General features: G+C 62.9%; 2 protein-coding genes across 7 annotated transcripts; both read left to right on the forward strand.

Moving 5' to 3' along the window:
* Positions 1–63: 63 nt before the first annotated feature.
* On the forward strand, positions 64–15,988 carry SDF4 (stromal cell derived factor 4). 2 transcript variants are annotated; one of them, XM_055381959.2, is made up of 7 exons: positions 64–338; positions 3,267–3,751; positions 8,568–8,704; positions 9,179–9,292; positions 13,897–14,055; positions 14,185–14,360; positions 15,194–15,988. In XM_055381959.2, exons 2-7 carry the CDS (start codon positions 3,426–3,428, stop codon positions 15,368–15,370), a joined length of 1,089 nt encoding a protein of 362 aa, XP_055237934.2. In that variant the 5' UTR covers positions 64–338; positions 3,267–3,425; the 3' UTR covers positions 15,371–15,988. The 2 variants fall into 2 exon arrangements, with proteins under 2 accessions (XP_055237934.2, XP_055237929.2); XM_055381954.2 differs by having other exon boundaries at positions 170–338; positions 13,897–14,360.
* Positions 15,989–18,558: 2,570 nt separating this feature from the next.
* On the forward strand, positions 18,559–21,436 carry TNFRSF4 (TNF receptor superfamily member 4). Of its 5 annotated transcripts, XM_055381983.2 has the most exons (7): positions 18,559–18,917; positions 19,116–19,238; positions 19,808–19,909; positions 20,198–20,264; positions 20,800–20,996; positions 21,106–21,234; positions 21,316–21,436. In XM_055381983.2, exons 1-7 carry the CDS (start codon positions 18,773–18,775, stop codon positions 21,384–21,386), a joined length of 834 nt encoding a protein of 277 aa, XP_055237958.2. In that variant the 5' UTR covers positions 18,559–18,772; the 3' UTR covers positions 21,387–21,436. The 5 variants fall into 5 exon arrangements, with proteins under 5 accessions (XP_055237958.2, XP_055237949.2, XP_063559579.1 ...); XM_055381974.2 differs by having other exon boundaries at positions 21,106–21,436; XM_063703509.1 differs by lacking the exon at positions 21,106–21,234.
* The last annotated feature ends 2,122 nt before the right edge of the window (positions 21,437–23,558 follow it).

Below are 23,558 nucleotides of genomic sequence, written 5' to 3' on the forward strand. Positions count from 1 at the left end.
TCCGGGCGGTGCGCGTGCGCACGGCGCTCCTGGGAGCGCGCCGGGGCCTTCCGCAGACGCCGAGCCCCGGGGCGCTCGGAGGCCGGCGGCCAATCGGCGGCCGTGACGTGGCCTCGGGCACCCTTGTCATTGGTCAACCTCGCAGCGGCCCCGCGACCGCTTCCGCCCGGAGGAGAGATGGCGGCGCCGGCGTCCCCTCCGTGAGGTCGCGCCCGTTCGCACCCGTTCGCACCGCCCCCGCCCGCAAGAAAGATGGCAGTGGCCTGATCCGGGCCCGTTGGCGGCGTCACTGACGCTTCGCTCCGGTCCTCGGATCCCGAGCGCGGGGAGGCAGACCGGTGAGTGAGGGGTCCGGGACGGCCGCTGCAGGCCGCGGGGCCAAGTGTACGCCGGCCGGACGGCGAGGGCGGGTCTGGAGGCCGCCGCCGCCTCCCGCCCTGGGCTGGGGCATCGTCCGTCCGCTCGGCCTTGAGCCCTGGCGAGACTCGCCGCCACCGGGGCTCCCGGGGCTCCCGGGGGCAGGGACGGGCCGACGACGCTGGCCTCCCCGGCCGCCGGCACGTCTGGTCTCCTATTGGCCAAAACCTACGAATGCCACCGCGAAACGGAGGCCCAAGGGGTCTGGTTGGACTCGCGTTTATCGGCGAGGCGACCTTGGACAAGCTGCCCCGCTTCCCTGCGCCTGCGCTTCCGCTTCTGAACCGCGTGGACCCTCCTCCGCAGTTAGTAGGATTTGGAGATGTGAAGTCGGCTGTGTGGAGCCCGTGGTGTCTGGCTCAGAGGCGGTGTTATGAACCCTGTTGAGCTTTTAGAATCTAACCGTGTGTGTTGTCAACTGCCAGAAATAGCCTCGTTCCACCAGAGCTGAAGCCCAGGGATGGCAAAGAAATAGCGTCTCTGCCTAAGCTGTTTCCCACGTCCGTTTCGCAAGGGTGTGTTGATTCCTTGCTGGGAACTGAGCTTCTAGGGGATGGCGAAGTCGAAACCCCATTCCGGTGGGAGCGGCCCGCTCCGCCGGAACCTCGCACACCGTGATGAATAGATACTCTGAAGCCAGGAGAGGAAGCGCCACTTGCTGGACTCCTGATATTTGTAGTTACTTTTGGGTTACTTTTTATTCCCCCTTTTTCGAGACACGGTCTTATCTTTTTGTTTTTGTTTTTTAAAGAGATGCAGTCTCACTGTGTTGCCCAGGCTGGTCTCACGATCCTCCTGCCTCAAGTAAACCGTGTAACTCATCAAGATATGTAGAATCAAGAACTAGCTTTGTTTTCTCTAGGAACAAAGTACAGTCTCTTTGCACACAGCGTGTGTTTTACGACTGTAGTTAGTGGAGTCAGCACCAGGAGGAGGTGTCTCGGTTCTTACCCAGGACTCTCCCCTGGTCAGGCGATCTGGGACAACGGGAATAGAATTATGCCACCACTAGGGAAGGGAAAAGCCCTCAGCCATGTTCAGAAAATCCGGCCGGGTGCATGGCTCACGCCTATAGTCCCAGCACTTTGGGAGGCCGAGGCAGGAGGATCACTTGAGGTCAGGAGTTAGAGACCAGCCTGGCCAACATGGCAAAACCCCATCTCTACTAAAAATACAGATTAGTGGAGAGTGGAGGTGGGTGCCTGTAATCCCAGCTAACTGGGAGGCTGAGGCAGGAGAATCACTTGAACCTGGGAGGTGGAGGTTGCAGTGAGCCGAAACTGCACCACTGCACTCCAGCCTGGGCGACAGAGTGAGACTCTGTCTCGGAAAAAAAAAAAAATCAGACGTGAGCCCCTCACCCGGGTTTCCTTCCTTGGGGGAACCCAGGCTTGTACCCCTCTTGGTTTGTGGCAGACTGCACTGACTTCAGGACCACTTTCATGGTGGCCCCACTGGCGTTTCTCGATACCTAGAGGCAGTATTTCTTCGTTTAATATTACCCAGGGTAGCATTCGTTGAGCGCCTACTGTGTGCAGACAGAGTGGCGGGTGCCAGGACAGTGAAGCTGAGTAAGACGGCCACAGAACAGGAGTCTCAGTCCATGTGTGTTCCGGGAACAGCTGTGACATGGCGGGGCCTCAGCGGCACCCGAAAGGACCCGCAGGTGTTTGCCGGAGGGGCAGACCGTGAAAGGAGTAGGCTCGTGGGTGGGAAGGACCCCGAGTTCCCTTTCGGATACGTGAGGCATGAGGCCCTGTGAGCCCCTGCTTCCCACCAGGACTGGCCACGCCTCGGATGGCAGGACGGACTTCTGGGCTCTCCGGCCTTGGCGTTCGCTCGCGAGTGTGGTCAAGGGCACATGTGTGTAATATGTGCACGCATGAGTGTGGATGTGTGTGCACATCTGTGTGGGGGTGTTGTGTGTTTGCTGGGACCAGGCCCTGACGCCCTCTGCACTTAGGGTTGGCTGTCTTCGCAAAGCCTGGTCAGTCGGGGGGAGAGGGGGAGCCTCCTGTTTCTTAGTGAGAAGCTGAGGCCGGGGAGGCCACATGACTTAGCCAAGGTCATAGATCTCAGGAATGTTCAAGTCAGGGTCTGGAGAGTGACCCTAACCCCATGGGTCAGTGGCATGATGCCAGGAGGGACAGAGCCTGGCCCCACAGGAAAGCTGTGCTGCAGGTGTTGGGCGACGGGGACAGGTTAGCCCCTGGAGGTGCTGACAGCTCGAGAGAGAGATGGAAAGACGGAGAGACAGGGCTGAAAACTCAGTGTCTGTAAAAAAAAGACCGGGCACAGTGGGTCACGCCTGTAATCCCAGCACGTTGGGAGACTGAGGCAAGAGGATCACTTGAAGCCAGGAGTTTGAGACCAGCCTGGGCAATACAGCGAGACCTGTCTCTACAAAGAGTAAAATAAAAATAAATTAGATGGGTGTGGGGGTGCACGCCTGTGGTCGCAGCTGCTCCGGTGGCTGAGGCGAGAGCATCACCTGAGCCCAGAGCATCACCTGAGCCCAGGAGTTCGTGGTCACGGTGAGCTGTGGTCACCGCTGCACTCCAGCCTGGGTGACAGAGCAAGACCCTGTTTCTAAAAATAAAGAAAAAAACACCACGTGTGGTCCGGAGAAAACAAATGCCACGTGTGGTCCAGAGAAAACAAATGCCACATGTGGCCCTGAGAAAATGCCACGTGTGGTCTGGAGAAGGCAGTGCCACGTGTGGTCTGGAGAAGGCGATGCCACATGTCTGGATCCTGTGAATCGAGGATATGTTTCATGTTGCAGGATAGACGTGCTTGGGGAAGTCTTTGCTGAGTCTTGCTAATGATGTGTCTGTGTCTGTCTGCAGACTGTGAGCTGCTTTTCCCCATCCTGCGGCCGTCCTGGGGACACAGAGCCCTCCGTGGTGCCCGGGGCTTGGATTGGAGCCAGGACCTCACTTCCTCCTCTGCCCCTGCCCCTGCCCCTGCCCCTCCCAGCACCTGGCCCACACCCTGCAGCCCGCCCCATGGTCTGGCCCTGGGTGGCGATGGCGTCCAGGTGGGGTCCCCTCATTGGCCTGGCTCCGTGCTGCCTCTGGCTCCTGGGGGCGGTCCTTCTGATGGACGCGTCTGCACGGCCTGCCAACCACTCGTCCACTCGAGAGAGAGCAGCCAACAGGGAGGAGAATGAGATCCTGCCCCCAGACCACCTGAACGGGGTGAAGCTGGAGATGGATGGGCACCTCAATCGGGGCTTCCACCAGGAGGTTTTCCTAGGCAAGGACCTGGGTGGCTTTGATGAGGACGCGGAGCCGCGGCGGAGCCGGAGGAAGCTGATGGTCATCTTTTCCAAGTAGGTGCCGCCGTGTGCCCAGACTGGGGGGCTGTCCGCGTGCGCTCGCCTGTGTGTCCCTATCCTGGCTTTGCGCGGTGGGGGGCGCCGGGCCCTGTGTCGGGACCTGCCGGGCTGGGAAGACCTGCCGGTGATGAGCGCCACTTCCAGCCTGCTGTGTTTGCGCGGAGGCCTGCGCTGGCAGCCCAGAGCCATTCCTTGAATGCCCTGGGTCCGCCGGGGGCTCAGAGGGCCAGAGTGGGCCTGTGTGGCCGTCCCTAGGACAGCCTGGAGGAGCCCACGCGGCACTGCAGTGGTCACCGTCCTCCATGCTGAGGGACAGACGCCAGCCACGGGCAGCCTTCGCAGGCTGCAGCCCCAGTTGGACAAGGCCTGGCTGAGGAGTGAGGGGCTGCCACGGGTGGCTGGAGAGCTGGTACAGGGTGCTCTGGGCTCCTCCTGACACGCCCTCTACGCTGTGTGTTTGGGGTCCCTGTCACACACGGGCAGCGTGTCACACTCGGGCTGGGGGTGTGTGGGGTTGGCTTGTTTTGCCGGCCTGGTCGGGAGCAGAGCTGTGCTGTCAGTGGCCCATCCTTGGCCGTCACTGCCCCCACCCTGCTGAGTCCCGAGACCCTCTTGCTGCCTCTGTGCCTAGTGCCGAGCTTTCTCCCCCGACCCCATCCCTGAGTCTTGGGAGCCTGGTGTGAGGGGTCCAAGATGGGTCAACCTGACCACTCACCCACAAGGAGCCAGGTCCTGCACGGGCGCCTTACTCCTTACGGCACGGCCGGGGTGCCCCGCGGTATGGCCCTGGAACCTACTTGCACTCAGCGCTGGCCTCACCCCTGGGGGCAGAGCAGGGTCAGGGCGTGCCATGAGTCCCCCAGGCCAGCCAGGGTGCCGGGCAGGGAGCCGGGGTGCAGGTGAGAGAACACCCTGGGCCTCCTGGGACCTGCGGGACCTGGGCACAAGGAGGCAGCCCCCGCCGCAGGGCCTGGCCACGAGCTCATCTTCCCGCAGGGCCTGGCCACGAGCTCGCCTTCCCGCAGGGCCTGGCCACGAGCTCGCCTTCCCGCAGGGCCTGGCCACGAGCTCGCCTTCCCGCAGGGCCTGGCCACGAGCTCGCCTTCCCGCAGGGCCTGGCCACGAGCTCGCCTTCCCGCAGGGCCTGGCCACGAGCTCGCCTTCCCGCAGGGCCTGGCCACGAGCTCGCCTTCCCGCAGGGCCTGGCCACGAGCTCGCCTTCCCGCAGGGCCTGGCCACGAGCTCGCCTTCCCGCAGGGCCTGGCCACGAGCTCGCCTTCCCGCAGGGCCTGGCCACGAGCTCGTCTTCCCGCAGGGCCTGGCCACGAGCTCGTCTTCCCGCAGGGCCTGGCCACGAGCTCGCCTTCCCGCAGGGCCTGGCCACGAGCTCGCCTTCCCGCAGGGCCTGGCCACGAGCTCGCCTTCCCGCAGGGCCTGGCCACGAGCTCGCCTTCCCGCAGGGCCTGGCCACGAGCTCGTCTTCCCGCAGGGCCTGGCCATGAGCTTGCCTTCCCGCAGGGCCTGGTGCTCCAGGGCCAGTGCAGAGGGGCAGGTGGCAAAGCTGGTGAGCAAGGGGATTGGGCAGGGCTGGGGTCCTGGGGTGCAGGAGCAGGTAGGAAAGGTGTGAGGACTGGTCTGGCTGTGCCAGGGCCCTTGGGCTGAGGGCCAGGCGGGAGGGCCCTGAGGATCCAGGCTTTCGGGCGGAGCACAGGTGAGCTGGTGGGACGGAGGCACGGTGCCAGCTGGAGGACCTGGGCACCAGGTGTGGTGTCCCCTTGCACCTCTCCTCAGATGGTACGGTTCGGGGGTCCTTGCGTGGCCTGAGTTCACTTGGTGGTGAGCTGACCAACCCACGAAGAGGCCGCTGGTGCCCCTGGGGCCTGTCAGGTTCACCACCCCTGAGCTCACGAAGGCCTGGCTCGCGGCATCACAGGGGAACGGTCCCCGTCCCTGCTCAGCCGGTGCTGGGGGTGGGCTGCACGCCTGGGCGAGGGGAGTTGAGGCTTCTGCTCGGTGCATCTCCAGCTGGACCGGGGTTTCTTTTTGGTGCCTGTAACGAAACCCCAAGCCGTCTCGTTTGAGGAGGTGGGCATGGGGAGTGGGAAGTAACAGCAGGTCTCCGGGTCTCCCTGACTCCTGTGCCGAGCAGCGACAGCGGCCGCTGTGGGTGTTTAGACTTCCCTTCCCAGCACGCGGGTCCCTTCTCGCCCTCCTCCTGCGTAGGGCCCTGTCCCTCACGCAGCTGTCACAGCTGAGTGACAGCCCACGTTCACTCAGCTGTCCTGTCTCCTCTGGGCTGGAACGGCGTCTCAGACTCTCCCGTTTTTGTGAGGACGTAACAGTTCTGAGAAGGGCTGGGTAGGAGGTTTTAGGCTGTCCCTCAGTTTGGGCTTGTGGGATGTGTTTTCTCCTGACCGTACAGGGTTGAGGGTTTCTGGAAAGAGCCCCCAGAGGGGAGGTGCCATGTTTCCTCCTGACCGTACAGGGTTGAGGGTTTCTGGAAAGAGCATCCAGAGGGGAGGTGCCCTGTCCTAGGGGCTTTTGAGCTTCACTTCCTTCCCGCTTCCTGGCATGGTGAGATGCTCTGGGCTCGCCTCCGTGCCACCTGCCCCAGTGCAATAGCTGCCGCCTTTCCAGGAAGCCCTGTCTCCTGTGGCTGGAGCTGGAAGCCAGGGTCTGGGCACTGGGCGTCTTGCCCTTGTTCTCTCAGGAGCCCGAACTTGATAACGTGTGTGTGCACCAGCCCAGTCACATCTGTGTTCTGCCAGCCCTGTTCACGTGTGTGTGCTGTGTACACGGTACTGGCCTGTGCGCTGGCATGTGTGTGTGCCAGCCCCATGTACATGCACCGCCCTGCAGCCGTGTCTTCAGGCACCTGAATTTGGATGAGTGACTCCTTGCCGACATCTTGACTGGAATCCTGCGCCATGTGGTTTCTTTCCACCTTTTTGCTTTTTGCTCTGCCTCATGTGTGTCTGTGTCTGTGGCGCGTGTGTAGCGTGTGGCCCGTGTCTGTGGAGTGTGTGGAGCGTGTGGAGTTGTGTGGAGCGTGTGGAGTTGTGTGGAGCGTGTGGCCCGTGTCTGTGGCGCGTGTGGAGCGTGACCGGAGCAGTCGAGGATGCTGGTGTCCTCGTGAGACCCACCAGGTGCCCCACCTGCCACATGGCCACCCGGGCGGCCCCATCCCCAGCCGGTGTGTTTTGGGGACTGTGGAGCTGAGGGTGCCTCCCAGGCCCGTCCACCTCTGGGCTGCTGCGGCTGCTGAGGGAGGGGCGCGTGTGAGTGGCAGCCTGGCCTTCTTCCGTGAGGATCTCTGCCCAGTGCTTCTGAGCCGTGCCTGCGGTGTGTGCACCCTCGAAGCTTGCCTGGCCCAGGTCCCAGAGGCCACACCTGCCTGACGAGGGCCTGCTTGCCACCTCATAATGTGGCCGCGGCTGCCCCTGAGCAGAGCATAGAGGCAAGGGGCCAGGGCACCCTACTCTCGGGGATGCCTCTGGCAAATGCACCAGCCGGGGTCTCAAGACCTCGCACCTCTGGAAGCCCTGCCTCCCAGCGCTGTTGCCCTGGGGGTTAAGTTTCCAACAGGTGAGCTCAGGACACGGGCGGCCGCGGCAGGGGTAGGAGCCTGTGGCTTCCATGAAGACATGATGGTGAAGCTGAGCTCTGAAGCTGGGACGGGAGTGACCTGTCCTGGGGCCTGTGGCCTCCTGACCTGGCCTGCACTGGCCCCGTGTCCCCAATCTGTGTCCCTATCCCCCAAGTCTGTGGTCTCTTCCATCCTTGCACACAATGTTAAGTCCCCACACGGTCTTCTTCCTAAATCTCACAACTTTACATTTATATGAAGGGTTTTGTTTTGTCTTGTTTTGATTCAGGGTCTCGCTATGCCGCCCAGGCTGGAGTGCAGTGGTGTGATCACAGTTCACTGCAACCTCCACGTTCCAGGCTCAGGAGGCCTCCCACCTCAGCCTCTTGAGTAGCTGAAACCACAGGTGCACGCCACCATGCCTGGCGAATTTTCGTAATTCTTTTTTGTAGAGGTGGGGTCTCCCTATGTTGCCCAAGCTGGTCTTGAACTTCTGGGCTCAAGTGATCCACCTGTCTTAGCCTCCCAAAGGGCTGGGATTATAGGTGTGGCCACTGTGTCCTGCCTATATGAAGGTTTTTGTGTAGCCATACCTGAAGCATCGAAAATGAAACATGGGCCGGGCCCAGTGGCCACACCTGTAATCCTAGCATGTTGGGAGGCTGAGATGGGTGGATCATTTGAGGTCAGGAGTTTGAGACTAGCCTGCCCAACATGGTGAAACCGTATTTCTGTTAAAAATACAAAAATTAGCCAGGCGTGGTGGTGCGCCCCTGTAATCCCAGCTACTCGGGAGGCTGAGGCAGGAGAATTGCTTGAACCCGGGAGGCGGAGGTTGCAGTGAGCCAAGATTGTGCCATCGCACTCCAGCCTGGGTGACAGAGTGAGACTCCATCTCAAAAAAAATCAAACGTGAAGAGTGTGACTTTTGGAAGCTGTGGTTGGAGAGTGGGGTCTGGTGGTGATTCTGTGTGACGGAGGGGGAGGGTCCATGTGTTTCCCCGGGGAGGGGACCGTGGCATCCACCTTCCCCAGTGTCTCTGGCGTGGCCCGGCGCCCCACAAGCCCCACGTCCCGGACGCTTTTCGCGTTGCCCGGTGGAGCCTGTCGCTGTTGGTGGCAGGTTCACGCAGCCATGGAGTCCTGGGCCGGCGGCATCCGTCTGGCTGTTCGGGGTCCTGGGGGCCCAGTCTGACGGCCACCTGCCCATTTGCTGTCTTGCAGGGTGGATGTGAACACTGACCGGAAGATCAGTGCCAAGGAGATGCAGCGCTGGATCATGGAGAAGACGGCCGAGCACTTCCAGGAGGCCATGGAGGAGAGCAAGACACACTTCCGCGCCGTGGACCCTGACGGGGACGGTACTGTGGCTGGGCTGGGGTGGGTGGGGCGGTGGGTGGGGCGGGCAGGGCCATGGGCCTTGCCTGGTGCCTGGAGGGCAGACAGGCCCTGTCTGAGGGACGGGCGGTGGGGAAGCGTCAGCCGGAGACCCCGAGGTGTGGTGGGGTGCGCGGAAGCTGGGTTCATGATGCCAGAATCCTGGTGACAAAGGCGTGTGTGCCAAGCACTGGGCGTGGCCCATGGAGGGTGCCTCTTAGGACTTTGGGGCCTTCATCTGGTTGTACCTATGTCTCTTGGTGGCCCCGAGGCACAGACGTTGCCGGCTGGCCTCACAGGTGAGGAAACGGGTGTGGGGTGCTGGCCGGGGCCCTGGGGCTCCAGACGCTGGCATCCTGCCGCTTCCAGCCTGGGCAGCAGAGCAAGACCCCATCTCAGTTGAGAAGGAAGTTCAGCTCCGTATCAGATGCCCTGACAGGTGTGATCTGCTCTTCCAGGCCACGTGTCATGGGACGAGTATAAGGTGAAGTTTTTGGCGAGTAAAGGCCATAGCGAGAAGGAGGTTGCCGACGCCATCAGGCTCAACGAGGAACTCAAAGTGGACGAGGAAAGTGAGTGCTCAGCCAGGCTCCCGCCACCGGTCTCAGGCATCCTGTGTGTGTGCGCGTGTGTCGTGTGTACATGAGTGTGCTGTGTGCGTGCCGTGTGTACGTGTGTGCCGTGCGCGTGCTCGTGAGTACATGTGTGTGCATGTTGTGTACGTGCGCTGTGCATGTGCTCGTGAGTACATGTGTGTGCGTGTCGTGTGTACAAGTGCGCTGTGCGTGTGCTCGTGAGTACATCCAGGTAGCTGTTCATGTAGGCTGGTGAGTACATGCAGGTGAGTGCGCCCTCACACCCGCTGTGTGCACACGTGTTCGTCTTAACAGCATGGCCCAACCTGGTTGGTGGTGGCTGTCAGGAGGGAAGTGGGTGAAGCCGTTGCTGACCTAGGCGCCGCCCAGGAGTCCGGTGGGGGGCGTGTGAGCTGTGCCTGGGCAGCTTTCAGCTCTGCTGGTCACGGCACCTTCACGGCCGTTATTCAGTTAGGTCCTGCAGAGAATCTGAGGCTGTGAGTCTGGGGTGGGGCCTGCCCCGTACTCTGAAGGCCACATGAGGCAGAGTTTCCTGGGGAGAGGGCACAGCCTGTGCCTGAGGGCCTGGCCCTGAGGTCTGGGTCTGCTGGAGACATCTGTATGGCCGTCAGGTGGTCACCAGAGAGCGGTCAGGTCCCAGGGAGAGGCTCTTCCTTGGGTCTGGGGTGTGGCCGTTGGCCAGCAGGGCAGCCTCAGCCCTGGGCGGGTCCAAGCTGGTGCCTCTGCGTGAAGAGGGTGGGGCCGGGTGGGGCCCGGCACCCGGGCTAAGGCCAGGTGAGGGGAGAGCCGGGCCACCCCGCACAGGGCCAGGTCTGGGAGAGCCGTCCAGGGAGAAGCCCCTGCTGGCCCAGTTGTGAGACACAGTTGAGTGGGTACCGTGGCGTTGCTGCCACCCTGGGGCTCTGTGTGCCCTTCCCGGTCATGCCCGTGGTCTGGTTTGGGGCTTTGAGGAGAACGTGCGGAGTCGCCTGCTCCGTCGCTGCCCGGCATCCTGGGGTGGGTTCTCTGCTGCCCTGCAGGGCGCCCGTGTCGCCCACGGGACTGGTCACGTGACACGGGGCTGCTCCTGGCAGGCTGGGTGTATCTTACACCTTTATTTTTTGTGCCTGCTCAACTTATCAGTAACACACATTTCCTCACCAGAGTCTCAAGGCAAACCACCTCTTCTTTCTTTTTTCATTAGACGGTCTCACTCTGCTACCCAGCCTGCAGTGCAGTGGTGCAGTCTCGGCTCCCTGCAGCTGTACCTTCCAGGGCTCAGGCGATCCTCCTACCTCAGCCTTCCAGGTAGCTGGGACCACAGGCACCATAACCGCACCTGGCTAATTTTTGTATTTTTTATACGGATAGATTCTGCCGTGTTGGCCGGGTTGGTCTCAAACTCTTGGACTTAAGTCATCCGCCTACTGCAGCCTCCCAAAGTGCTGGGATTATAGGCGTGAGCCACTGCGCCTAGTCTTAGCTTCTTTCTTTTTTTAATTTTAAATTTTTAATTGTTTTAAGAGTGAGGGCCTCACTGTTGCCCAGGCTGGAGTGCAGTGGTGCGATCTCAGCTCATCTGTAGCCTCCACATCCTGGGCTCGATCTATCCTCCTTGGAGGACAGAAAAATAAAGGTGTAAGATACGTTCCTGGCAGGAACGGCCCATATCATGTGACCAGCCCCCATGGGGGCGGCCTCCTGAGTAACTGGGACCACCAGTGTGTGCCACCATGCCCAGCTGATTCAAAAATATATATTTTGTAGACACAAGGTCTCCCTGTGTTGCCTCGGTAGGTCTCAAACTCTTGGGATTTCAGAGGGTTCAAGTGACCTGCTCGGCCTCCCCCCGTCCTGGGGTTGCAGGCGCGAGCGACCCGCCTGCCTCGGCCTCTCCCCATCCTGGGGTTGCAGGCATGAGCCCTTGTGCCTGGCCTTGACCTTCTAGAATGACGCGGAGACTTTTGAGCCTGTTGGCTCCGCCTGCTCTTTTCCCAGTTCACGTACTCTTATCTGGAGTTTGGTCCTGTCCGTTCTAAATCCTGCAAATTGGACATTAAAAAAACTAAAAGTAAGAGGATCTCCCTGTGTTGCCCAGGCTGGTCTCGAACTCCTAGGCTAAAGGGATCTGCCTGCCGCAGCCTCCCAGCGTGCCGGGATTACAGGCACAAGCCCCAGTGCCCGGCCAAATTGGACGTTATTACTTCCTTTCCAAAAGAGTGGTTTACATTTTCCTCACCACACACGGTTTGTGCCTCCACCCCGGGTCCCGCATTCCCTGCTGTCCTGACTGCGTCTTTAACCTTCATCCTGTTGGTCCAGCCTGTTGGCAATGTGCTGGGGCAGGAGGCCTTGCCCGTGCCCGCCCCCCGACTCCGATTGTGTCTGTCTTTCCTTGGTGCCACTTTATTTGGGTCTTTTCTGCCCAGGACATGGCCCACCTGGACCTAGAGCTCTGTGACATTTCTGTGAAGCCTCCGTCTACCTTTGCGACTCAGCAGAGGTGTGTTTAGAATTCACTCTGCGTTTTGGGGGTCCCCATGCATGCTGAGGTGCCGTTCCCTGCCCACCTGTGTCCGATCTGTCTTGGCCTCCCCGACCTCAGGGTGCCTAGGACCCCCCCGACCTCTTCGGGTATTTGGTTTCTGGCTCAGGAAGAGCAGCTGCCGGGTCCTGGAGGGGTGGCCTGGGAAGCGCTGGCAGGCGTCGCTCCTGCGACCTCCGACCCCTCCCTGCATGGCTCCTGCAAGGGCCACCGCTTGAGTCCTGGGGCTGCTGTCCTCACGCCTCAGACCTGATTCTGGGGACCGCGGTGAAGGCGTGGCAGGCAGGCATCACTCCCTTCCCCCGCCTCCATCGCTGCCTCTTTCTGGGTCTGCGTCCTCTTCTCACAGGGACAGCAGTCGTTGACCCTCCCTGATCCAGGAGGGTCTCCCTGATCCAGGAGGGTCTCCCTGATCCAGGAGGGTCTCCCTGATCCAGGAGGGTCTCTCCAGATCCAGGAGGGTCTCCCTGATCCAGGAGGGTCTCCCTGATCCAGGAGGGTCTCTCCAGATCCAGGAGGGTCTCCCTGATCCAGGAGGGTCTCCCTGATCCAGGAGGGTCTCCCTGATCTAGGAGGGTCTCTCCAGATCCAGGAGGGTCTCCCTGATCCAGGAGGGTCTCCCTGATCCAGGAGGGTCTCCCTGATCCAGGAGGGTCTCTCCAGATCCAGGAGGGTCTCTCCAGATCCAGGAGGGTCTCCCTGATCCAGGAGGGTCTCCCTGATCCAGGAGGGTCTCCCTGATCCAGGAGGGTCTCCAGATCCAGGAGGGTCTCCGTGATCCAGGAGGGTCTCCAGATCCTTCCCTGACAGCAGAGACCCGGCTAGTGGGGGGGGACTGGGACTCAGGGCTTCTTCACCAGCCTGAGGTTGGTGCTGGGGCTCGGTGGCGGCTGTGAGAATCCTGTGCTGGAGAAAGCGTCTCTCGGCCGGCCTGTCTGGGGCGTCTGTGCCTCTCCTGGATGGGTCTCAGTTTGGCCCCGTCCATCCATCCCAGGAGCTGCCTGCGGTGGAGCAGACAGGGAGGGGTGCCCCAGGACCCACAGCCCCATCACTCCTGTCTTCCTTTAAGTGAACCGGTCGTGTAGATGGAGGTTGTTCAGAAAGGGATAAGATGGGACGGCAGCTGGGCCTCATCCTCTCGCAGTGACCGCGACGCAGAGGCTGCTGGGCCTGTGGCAGGGGCTTCGGCCAGGGCAGAGTCGGGCCTCACGTGCAGGGGGCTGAGTGTGGGCCTCAACACTGGACTTGGCCACTGACTGCAGTGAGCCCCAAGATGGGGTAGGAGGTGGTGTTTCTGCCCTGGAGACCCAGGGTGGCTTGGGTCCTTGGGATGTGTGGGGACCTGGGGTGAGGGCCCGTTGGGGCCGGGTGGGCACGGCGGGAGAGCGGGGGCCACACACCCAGAGGCAGTGCCGTGTCCCGGCTGGGAGGGTTCCTGGGAAGCTCTGCTCAGCCCCAGTCTCAGTCATTTCTAGAAACTGTGTTTTCCTCCTTGTGACGTCACACGTGAAGGAAACGGAAAAGGGCAGTGAGTCCTTCGCCCCGCGGCGCCGTGCACACGTCAGCCTTCAGGGTGATTCCGCTCCTCCAGAGGGGCAGGCGCGGGTGTGGGGGGTGGGGCCCAGGCCCATCCTGAGGGGTCCCAGGCATGAGGGGCTCTGAGCTGTGTCCTGGGGGGGTCTGGGCCATGGGGAGGTTCTGGATCATGTCTTGAGGGATCTGGGCTGAGTCTGTGGGGAGTCAGGGCCATCCATGTATTGGGGGTCTGGGGCGGGGGGGGTCCAGTCTGTCTTGGGGAGTCCGGGCTGTGTGGGGGGGTCCAAGCTATGCCTTTGGGGATCAGGCCTGTGGGAGGCTCTGGGTTATGTCTTGGCGGGGGTCCAGGCTGTGTCTTGGGGGCTGGGCCATGTTCTGGGGACGTGTGAATCCTGGAGGGTGGGGCCCCGGTCTCGCGGGTGGCTGTGTCCCTCGAGTTCAGCCAGCACCTCTCGGAACTTTCTGGATTTGCGTGCCGGCGTCTGTCGGCCTCGATACCCACAGGCTGCGCCCCTCTCAGCACAGGAAGTCCTGGAGAACCTGAAGGACCGCTGGTACCAGGCGGACAGCCCCCCCGCGGACCTGCTGCTGACGGAGGAGGAGTTCCTGTCGTTTCTCCACCCCGAGCACAGCCGGGGAATGCTCAGGTTCATGGTGAAGGAGATCGTCCGGGACCTGGGTGAGTCCAGCCTGGCCGGCACGCCAGGGCCCGGGACCGACTGGCAGGGGCCGGGCATCGTCGGGAGGTCGGGGCAGGTCCTGCGGGAGCCCCAGCCTGGGTGTAGGCTGATGCCTTCCCGTCTCGCAGACCAGGACGGTGACAAGCAGCTCTCTCTGCCCGAGTTCATCTCCCTGCCCGTGGGCACCGTGGAGAACCAGCAGGGCCAGGACATTGACGACAACTGGGTGAAAGACAGAAAAAAGGAGTTTGAGGAGCTCATTGACTCCAACCACGACGGCATCGTGACCGCCGAGGAGCTGGAGGTGAGCCCTGGCGCAGCCGCGTCCCGGAGCCGGCCCTGCGGGGCGCTGTGGCGGGAGGGGCTGGTGGATCTGGGCCTGAGGCAGGAAGCTGTGCTGGTGTCCGGCCTGAGGCTCCGTCTGGGCTGGTCACTGGGGCGTTTGCTCAGCGGTGTCCACCAGGCTGCATGGCCGTTGTTGGCGTTTAGGTTCAGACGGATCAGAGACAGGCGAGCCTGGCCGGGCTCCATCCTCAGCCCCTTGCGGAGGCGTCAGGGTTCTCACAGCCCCTTTTTAACGGGACCACAAGGGGAAGCTCATGCTGGGCCCAGCATGGAGGCAGGTCCAAGGCCCAGCAGGTGCAGGTGGGCGGGGCGGCCTGTGCCACATGGCTGGAATTTACCACCTTCCTCTGAAGCGTTTTCACTGGTATCATGTGTAGGCTTGTTTTTCTCCCACTGCTGTGTGAGTCATCTTGTTTTTATGTAGAATCCTGTGATTCCTGGCGACAGCCAGTGGGCCCGGCCCAGGTTAGGGATCCTTCAGAACCGGGGTCCAGGCCTGTGTAGCCCCTGTGCCCCATTACCCCTGCCGGCCCCGGGCAGGCCTTCCAGGGCCCCCGGCTTCTCCCTGCCCTGTGTTTTCATTTGTGCCGCCTCCCTTCGGGAACCTTCCAGAACGTGCCCACACTGCCGCTGCAGCCAACAGGCACCTTAAATAAAGAGCCACTTCGTGCAGATGGCCGCGGAGCTCGGGCCCGGCTGCTCCTCCCCTGAGCGGAGCCTGGAGGGCCTCCCGGGCGGGCCGGCGCTGGGAGGGGGAAAGGCGACACTGACCTGTGCCCCGCTGGCCCGCAGAGCTACATGGACCCCATGAACGAGTACAACGCGCTGAACGAGGCCAAGCAGATGATCGCCGTCGCCGACGAGAACCAGAACCACCACCTGGAGCCCGAGGAGGTGCTCAAGTACAGCGAGTTCTTCACGGGCAGCAAGCTGGTGGACTACGCGCGCAGCGTGCACGAGGAGTTTTGAGCGCCCGGCCGCGCCCCGCGCCGCCCCCCACGCACCACCGGGGCGGTCCCGCGGGTGACTCCGGGCTCCGTGGCTGTCCCTCAGTGGCTGTCCCGGACCCCACCTCCTCCCTGCTGCCCGCCACCGGCCGACCGACCGCGGCTGCCCCGGCTGATGAGCGGCGCGTCCCCTCTGCAGCGTGCACCCCGGCGGGGCTTCGGCTGTGACGCGGCCAGGGCGCGGGGCTGGGCTGTGGCCCCGCGGCGCCGCCTCCTCCCTGGTCCCTCGAAATCTTTGCATCTCACTTCTGAGAACGAAATCTCGCTTCAGTCACTCTGCCGAAGGCGCTGACGGCATCGCGGCCGGAACCTCTGGGCCTGGCCCCTCCCAGGGCCGCCGCTCCGTGGGAAATAACAGCTCCTCTATTTCCTTGAAAACTGAACGATTATTAAAAATAGATTAAACTTCGCTGGAAATGAGTAGCCAGGAAGTTCAGGGGAGGGTGCCGGGTCCTTCCCGGGCCTGGCGTGTCGGAGCCACCCATGTCCCGCAGCTGCCTCTGAGAAAATGCAAATATTTGTTGTGACAAGAATCACATTAATTTACTTTAAATATAGTTGCCTTTTTTGGTCAGCTTCATTCTTTGGGTGTGAAACAAAACACAACACCAGCGTGCTAGGTTTGTGGTTACAGTTTCCACTGGAGCGCTGGAGGCTGGTGCTGGGTCACGCGGAAGGTTGGAGGTCATGGCCAGTTCGAGGTGATTCTCCTGGCAGGTGGCAATGGGCAGGGGCTCTGGGAAGACGGAGGGCAGCGCTGCGTTTGTGAGTAGGGGTCAGGGGGCAGCAGACCTGCCCACTGAGTTTGGGGTTTGGACATTTAAGGCAGGAGACAGAGCCTCCTGGGAGTTTTGGGTGGAGGATGGCAAGGTCTTTGGGTGCAGTGGGGCAGGCTTAGCCCCAGACGGGGCAGAGAATGGGGTGTGTTAGGACGGCTGGTGGGGGTCCTGCTCTGTGGCGTGTGGGGGCCCAGGCTGTGTCCTGGCTCTCCCAGTGGGAGCTCAGGGAAGCCGGGAGTGTGTCCTCCTCAGTCTGCCCTGCGGTGCCCATGTGACCGGCCTCTGCCCTGAGCCCACCTGCCCAGGGGCCCCTGTGGGGCTGAGAGGGCGGGTTGGCACCTGGGCTGGTTCCCAGGCAAACGAGATTCACAGAGCCACGGCCAGCGCAGGTGGTGGGAGGACGGTCCCACGCCCTGCTCTAAGGGGCTGTAATTCCCTGGAGCCAACCTTTGGCGGCCTGGACTCTGTCTTTCCCCATCCGTGGCCCCAGGCCATAGCCAGGGACCACCATAGCTGCAGCAGCATTCGACGCCCTGTGCTGAGGGCCGTGCACCCAGAGGTGGGAGGTGTGAGCTGAGGCCATGCTGTGCTGGACATGAAGGCGGGGGGACAGCTGGGTATGTGGTGGCACCTGGCCCTTCAGTGGCCCCGGCCAGCTCCAGTCTGGTACTGGAGGAGCAGCGGCCACTCATGGGCTGCCCTGTGCCGCCCGCGACACCACTGTGTGGAGCGGGGAGCCCAGCTCCTGGGGATGTGGTTCGAGCTGCAGGCTGCCTTACAGACCTTGGGGGTCCTGAGGTCTGGGTCAGTGTCCAGCCTCCTGTGGCCACGCCACACCCGGTTCCATGGACACAGCGGGGCTTTCTTGGACCTGTGACCTTAAGCCCAGGACAAGGAGACCTGAGCTTCCTGGGCAGCTTCAAGCAGGAGGGGCCGTGCCCCATCCTGGGGCCATTGCAGTTGCCAGCAATGTGCTGGGGGTGCCCTCTCCATGGTGCACGGGCCCCACTCACTGCACCTGTGGGCAGATGTGGCCACTTAGGCCCCAGGAGGGCAGTGTTGCCCACCAAGACCCCCAGTTCACCTGAACCTCCAAGGAACCAATTGCAAATGTAAGCTTTTTCTCACTGTCAGTGGGAAACCCTTGTGAACGCTGGGTGGAACCTTCCACAAAATGCCAGAACTTTCCTCCTCTGCCCACCTGGGTTGGGGTGTGCACATGCAGGTACACACACTGTCTGGGATGCTCTGAGCCCTTCCAGGATCCTCTCTACTTGTGGGGGTGTGGGGAGGGTGACCAACTTAGGGACCCTCAGTCTGAGGGCGGGTGGCCTCTCCCTCCACTCCCTCCCCCTCCAGGGCCAGCGGGCTCCACGGCTGGGAATTTCCCCACGGGTGGGCCGAGGGCAGGCAGCTGTTTCCTGTGCTCCTGGGAGGAGGGGATTTCCAGCCGCTTCCCTGCTGCTCTGTTCCTAGAGGCCCCTCTCCACTTGCAACTTCAAAAATGAACTTTTGGATAATCACAGGCTGGTCACAGTTATTTGAAAGGTGCAGAAAGGGCCCAGGGAGCCCCCAGCCCTGCACCTGCTCCCCAGCTCTCCGGGCAGTTCGCGTCCTCTGGGCAACCCTGGAACCTGAGAGCTGTTTGCATAGAAGGCGGAAACCTGCCTGCGTGCCCGTGTGCGCCAGGCCATCCAGGACCCACCCTCACCACCTCCTCAGAGGCCTGTCTCCAAACACTGCCACATGGGGGTTAGGGCTTCCACGCAGGAATTTAAGGGGCACAGTTCAGCCATAGACACCTGCCGTGCTCAGGCACACTCAGCGTGGGCCCTGGTCACGGGTGTCTTTTTTTTTTTTTTTTTTGAGATGGAGTCTTGCTCTGTCGCCCAGGCTGGAGTGCAGTGGCGCGATCTCTGCTTTGCAACCTCTGTCTCCTGGGTTCGAGTGATTCTGCTACCTCAGCCTCCCGACTAGCTGGGATTACAGGCACCCGCCACCACGCCCGAATAATTTTTGTAGTTTTAGTAGAGACGGGATTTCGCCATATTGGCCAGACTGGTCTTGAACTCCTGACCTCAGGTGATCCACCCACCTTGGCCTCCCAAAGTGCTGGGATTACAAGCGGGAGCCACCGTGCCTGGCCATGGGTGTCTGTCTTACCGTGGCTGTGGTCACTGCTGCTCAGAGCTAGTCTTGGGCATACAAGGGGGACCATGCTCCAGCAGTGCCACAGCCCTGAAGGTCCAGACTGAAGAGTTGCCTCTCCTGACTCAGTGCTGCCTCAGTTTACCCACGTGCTCCATGGACCTTTTTGCTGAGGGTCGAGCCGCAGGCCAGGCCCTACTGTGCCCTGGGGTCTGAACACGGTGGTCTTGGGCAGAAGAGGTCAGAAGGCAGAATAAGCCAATGCTGGGGGTGCCCAGACCCCGCCTTTGTGGCCAGCCCACAGCCAGGGTCCCCAGCCTGCCACCTTCCTCCTCCCGCCTCCTCTGCCCTCCTCCCCTCTCCCCTCCCCTCCTCCACAGTCCTTATAGCCACACCCCGCAAGGAAAACCCAGACTCTGGCGACAGCAGAGACGAGGATGTGCGTGGGGGCTCGGCGGCTGGGCCGCGGGCCGTGTGCGGCTCTGCTCCTCCTGGGCCTGGGGCTGAGCACCGCGACGGGGCTCCACTGTGTCGGGGACACCTACCCCAGCAACGACCGGTGCTGCCACGAGTGCAGGCCAGGTGAGGCCTCAGGAGGGGTCGCCACGCACGGGCACTCCAGGGACTGGGGGCTGGGGCAGGGATGGGCCAGCCAGGAGGCTGGTCCTGGGGAGGGGGCGGGCGAGGGGCCGGCCAAGCCTGGCAGAGGAGCCGCCTGGGGGTGGTCCACGGGCGCAAGCCTGGGGCCTGACCGCTGCCTGACGCCGGCCTCTGCTGCAGGCAACGGGATGGTGAGCCGCTGCAGCCGCTCCCAGAACACGGTGTGCCGTCCGTGCGGGCTGGGCTTCTACAACGACGTGGTCAGCTCCAAGCCGTGCAAGCCCTGCACGTGGTGTAACCTCAGTGAGCTCCCACCTGGCCCCACAGCCCCACCCAGCACAGGGGGCGGCAGCCTGGCACCCACATTCCCACGCAGCAGCATGGGGCTCCCACAGCCGCAGAAACGAACCTCAAACCACAGCGGGGTCTGCTCCGCCACAGGGGTCCTTCGAGGAGCTGAGGCGTCTCCCAGGGGCACCCCCTCTCCTTCCAGGGGCCCAGACTCGGCCCAGGCCACGTGGAGTCGGGGAGACCACGCTGGCCATGTGGCCTGGCCTTGCTGGCCCGAGCAGTGAGGCTGGGGGGTTGGGCCATGGAGACCCTGCCGCAGGCGGGGCTGGTGGCTGGAGGCGGTGGAGGGGAAGGGAAGGGTGGCTGGGGCTGCCACAGAACCAGCCCCAGGTTGTGGCCAGGAAGGGAGGGCCCAGGAGCCTCGGGGGCTGCAGGGGCTCCAAGTCTCAGGGGAGGCCGCAGACTCCTGCCCACGGCCCTCTGTGTGGTGGGGAGGCCAACCTGTCCTCCAGTGCCCACGCTTCCTGAGGACCCTGTCCACAGCCCCCACCTGACCACCCCCCCATCCGGCCCCTGCTCAGGAAGTGGGAGTGAGCGGAAGCAGCCGTGCACGGCCACACAGGACACGGTCTGCCGCTGCCGGGCGGGCACCCAGCCCCTGGACAGCTACAAGCCTGGAGTTGGTGAGCTCGGTGGCTGCGGCCGGCGGTTGGGGGTGTGCATAGCGGCTGTCTGTGACGCAGATGGGCTGTGGGCCGCAGGGACCTGGCCCCACCGGTGCCTCCTCTGGCATCCTCAAGACCGAGCTCCCGGGTCAGGGCTCATGGGTGGGATGTGGGCAGGGAGGGCTTCCAGAGGCCAAACCCACCACCCGGCCGTGGGGGGGCAAGTGCCTGCCCCACAGGCTCTGCCCCATGTCCCCAGCACCCGGGGCCTGTGGGCAGCCCCTGACCACCCTATCTTTGTTGCAGACTGTGCCCCCTGCCCTCCAGGGCACTTCTCCCCAGGCGACAACCAGGCCTGCAAGCCCTGGACCAAGTGAGTGGCCTGGCCAGGGGCTGGGAGGGGCTTGAGGGGGCAGAGGGGCCAGGGGCTGGGAGGGGCTGGGGGGGTTGGGGGTGGTTAGGAGGGCGGAGGAGCTGGGGAGCTGGGAGGGGCTGGGGGGGGGCAGGTGGGGTGGGGGCAGTTTTGGGGGAAGGGGAGGTGCTGGTGGCCCTGGGGGCCTGGCTGTGTGGCTGGACCTGGTTGGGGAGCAGGAAGCTGCTGCCTGGGGGCAGCCTTTCCCTGTGGGTGGAGCTAGGCGTGTGGGACCCTCACCCTCCGCAGCTGGGAGGCCCTGGGGGCACAGGACAGGGAGGTGCCAGTGGGTGGTGTAGATGTGGGAGAAGGGTGTGTGGCCTTGGAGGCCCCTGTGGGGGGCACGTGGGGCTGGGCAGTGTCGTTGGCTGCCACTAGCCTGGTGTCTGTGGTAGACGCTGCCTGTGGCTGGCCAGCGCGGACCCTGTTATCCCCACTGCATCTCCCGGGTCCCAGGGGGTTTCTGGCCTGAGCAACACCCCCTGTTCCCCCACAGCTGCACCTTGGCTGGGAAGCACACCCTGCAGCCGGCCAGCAATAGCTCGGACGCAATCTGTGAGGACAGGGACCCCCCAGCCACGCAGCCCCAGGAGACCCAGGGCCCCCCGGCCAGGCCCATCACTGTCCAGCCCACTGAAGCCTGGCCCAGAACCTCACAGGGACCCTCCACCCGGCCCGTGGAGGTCCCCGGGGGTAAGGGCGCCTGTCCCAGCCCAGCGGGGCCCCCAACCCGAATAGGAAGAGGGGAGGGCGGCATGGGGGCCCCTCCTGTGGACCCCACCCAGTAGACCCCTTCCTGCAGGCCGTGCGGTTGCCGCCATCCTGGGCCTGGGCCTGGTGCTGGGGCTGCTGGGCCCCCTGGCCATCCTGCTGGCCCTGTACCTGCTCCGGAGGGACCAGAGGCTGCCCCCCAATGCCCACAAGCCCCCTGGTGAGTGCCTCGTGGCCCTGCCGCACTGCTCCTGGCGGGTGAGGCCCGCCCACCAATCTCTCCTTCTTTTTTCCTCCCCAGGGGGAGGCAGTTTCCGGACCCCCATCCAAGAGGAGCAGGCCGACGCCCACTCCACCCTGGCCAAGATCTGACCTGGGCCCACCAAGGTGGACGCTGGGCCCCGCCAGGCTGGAGCCCGGAGGGTCTGCTGGGCGAGCAGGGCAGGTGCAGGCCGCCTGCCCCGCCACGCTCCTGGGCCAACTCTGCACCGTTCTAGGTGCCGATGGCTGCCTCCGGCTCTCTGCTTACGTATGCCATGCATACCTCCTGCCCCGCGGGACCACAATAAAAACCTTGGCAGACGGGAGTCTCCGACTGGCACTGTGGGCTGCACACCTGTGGCATGGAGGCTTGGGCCGTGCCCGCCTCTGACTGGAGAGGGGTCTTGGGAGGCTTGGGCCGTGCCCGCCTCTGACTGGAGAGGGGTCTTGGGAGGCTTGGGCCGTGCCCGCCTCTGGCTGGAGAGGGGTCTTGGGAGGCTTGGGCTGTGCCAACCTGTGGCTGGAGAGGGGTCTTGGGAGACTTGGGCTGTGCCAACCTGTGGCTGGAGAGGGGTCTTGGGAGACTTGGGCTGTGCCAACCTCTGGCTGGAGAGGGGTCTTGGGAGACTTGGGCTGTGCCAACCTGTGGCTGGAGAGTGGTCTTGGGAGACTTGGGCTGTGCCAACCTGTGGCTGGAGAGTGGTCTTGGGAGACTTGGGCTGTGCCAACCTGTGGCTGGAGAGTGGTCTTGGGAGACTTGGGCTGTGCCAACCTGTGGCTGGAGAGGGGTCTTGGGCCAGGGTGGAGGTGGGGGTAGCGGGGTCAAGTGGGACCCTGGAGGTTGGTCCCTGGGTGCGAGTTCCAGATTGAGTGGGGAGCGGGGGGAGTGACTGGGAAAGCTCAGGCCCGAGGCCACCTGGGGTGGAGGTTCCTGGCCAGGCACTGACAAGGGCGGCCGGCCCCTGAGCCCCGGGTCGCCCAAGGAGCTTGGGAGTGGCTGACCCCTGGGGCTCTGTGTCCTTGGAGGAGGAGTGTAGAGACCTGCCCCTCTTCCCCTCCACACCTACGCCTACCCCTGCTGCACCTGGGAGGGGGTCCCAGGGCCCCTGAGCACCCCGAGGAGTCCCTGCAAGGGCCCACACGGCCCCTATGTCCCTGCCATAGGTGTCCAGGGGGACAGTCACCTTGGAAACCACAGTTTCTGCTTGAGCCAACTTTCTGTCCACCCTGGGCCCCGGCCGTCCCACTCCTGTGCACTTAGAGTCCTGGGATCTGAATGAGAATGACCACAGCAACTTCATGTAACGTGGCCCCACAGTGGAGAAACCCAGGCATCCGCCAGCAGCGTGGATGCGCGAGTGCTGGCGTGTTCAGATGAGCTCCCAGCTCCCCGGCCCACACCACGGGTGTCCACAGATGCTCCCAAGGCCCTGGGGCCGTCCCCAGCCGTGCGGGAATCTTCTCAAGCTGGTGTCTGGGAGTGGGGTATCCTTCGAGCAGCACAGAGCCTGCACAGCGCCAGTCACGCCCGAGGCCACAGCTCGGGAACAAGGCGGGAGCAGCCCTGCAGGCTTCCCGCAGGGAAGACACCCCAGGCGTCCAAGTGACATCTGTGTCCCTCGGGAGGCGGAGGTGCCTGTTTGCCTCCACTGTGCTTAACAGGTGTCAGGGGCTGACGTGAAACACTCCCGAGGGCTAAGACATCTCACTGCACTTGTTTTTTCTTTCTTTTTTTTTGCCGGAGTCTTGCTCTGTCACCCAGGCTGGAGTGCAGTGGCGTGATAGCTCACCAACCTCTGCCTCCCGGGTTCATGCCATTCTCCTGCCTCAGCCTCCCAAGTAGCTGGGACTACAGGCGCCCAACACCACAACTGGCTAATTTTTGTATTTTATTAGAGACAGGGTTTCACCACGTTGGCTAAGCTGGTCTTGAACTCCTGACCTCAAGTGATCCACCTGCCTCGGCACCCTGGAGTACTGGGATTCCAGGTGTGAGCCACCACGCCTGGCCCTCACTGCACTCATGAGCAAGAAACACACAGCCGAGGCCGGTCACGGTGGCTCACGCCTAGAATCCTAGCACTTTGGGAGGCTGAGGCGAGACGATCGTCTGAGCTCAGGAGTTTGAGACCTGCCTGGGTAACATGGCAAGACCCTCTTTCTAGGAAAAATAGAAAAAATCAGCCGGGTGTGGTGGTGCATGCCTGTGGTCTCGGCTACTTGGGAGGCCGAGGTGGGAGGATCACTTGAGCCCAAGAGATGGAGGCTGCAGTGAGAAGTGAC

Source organism: Gorilla gorilla, chromosome 1, assembly GCF_029281585.2.
Source record: "Gorilla gorilla gorilla isolate KB3781 chromosome 1, NHGRI_mGorGor1-v2.1_pri, whole genome shotgun sequence".
Classification (NCBI taxonomy): Eukaryota; Metazoa; Chordata; class Mammalia; order Primates; family Hominidae; genus Gorilla; species Gorilla gorilla.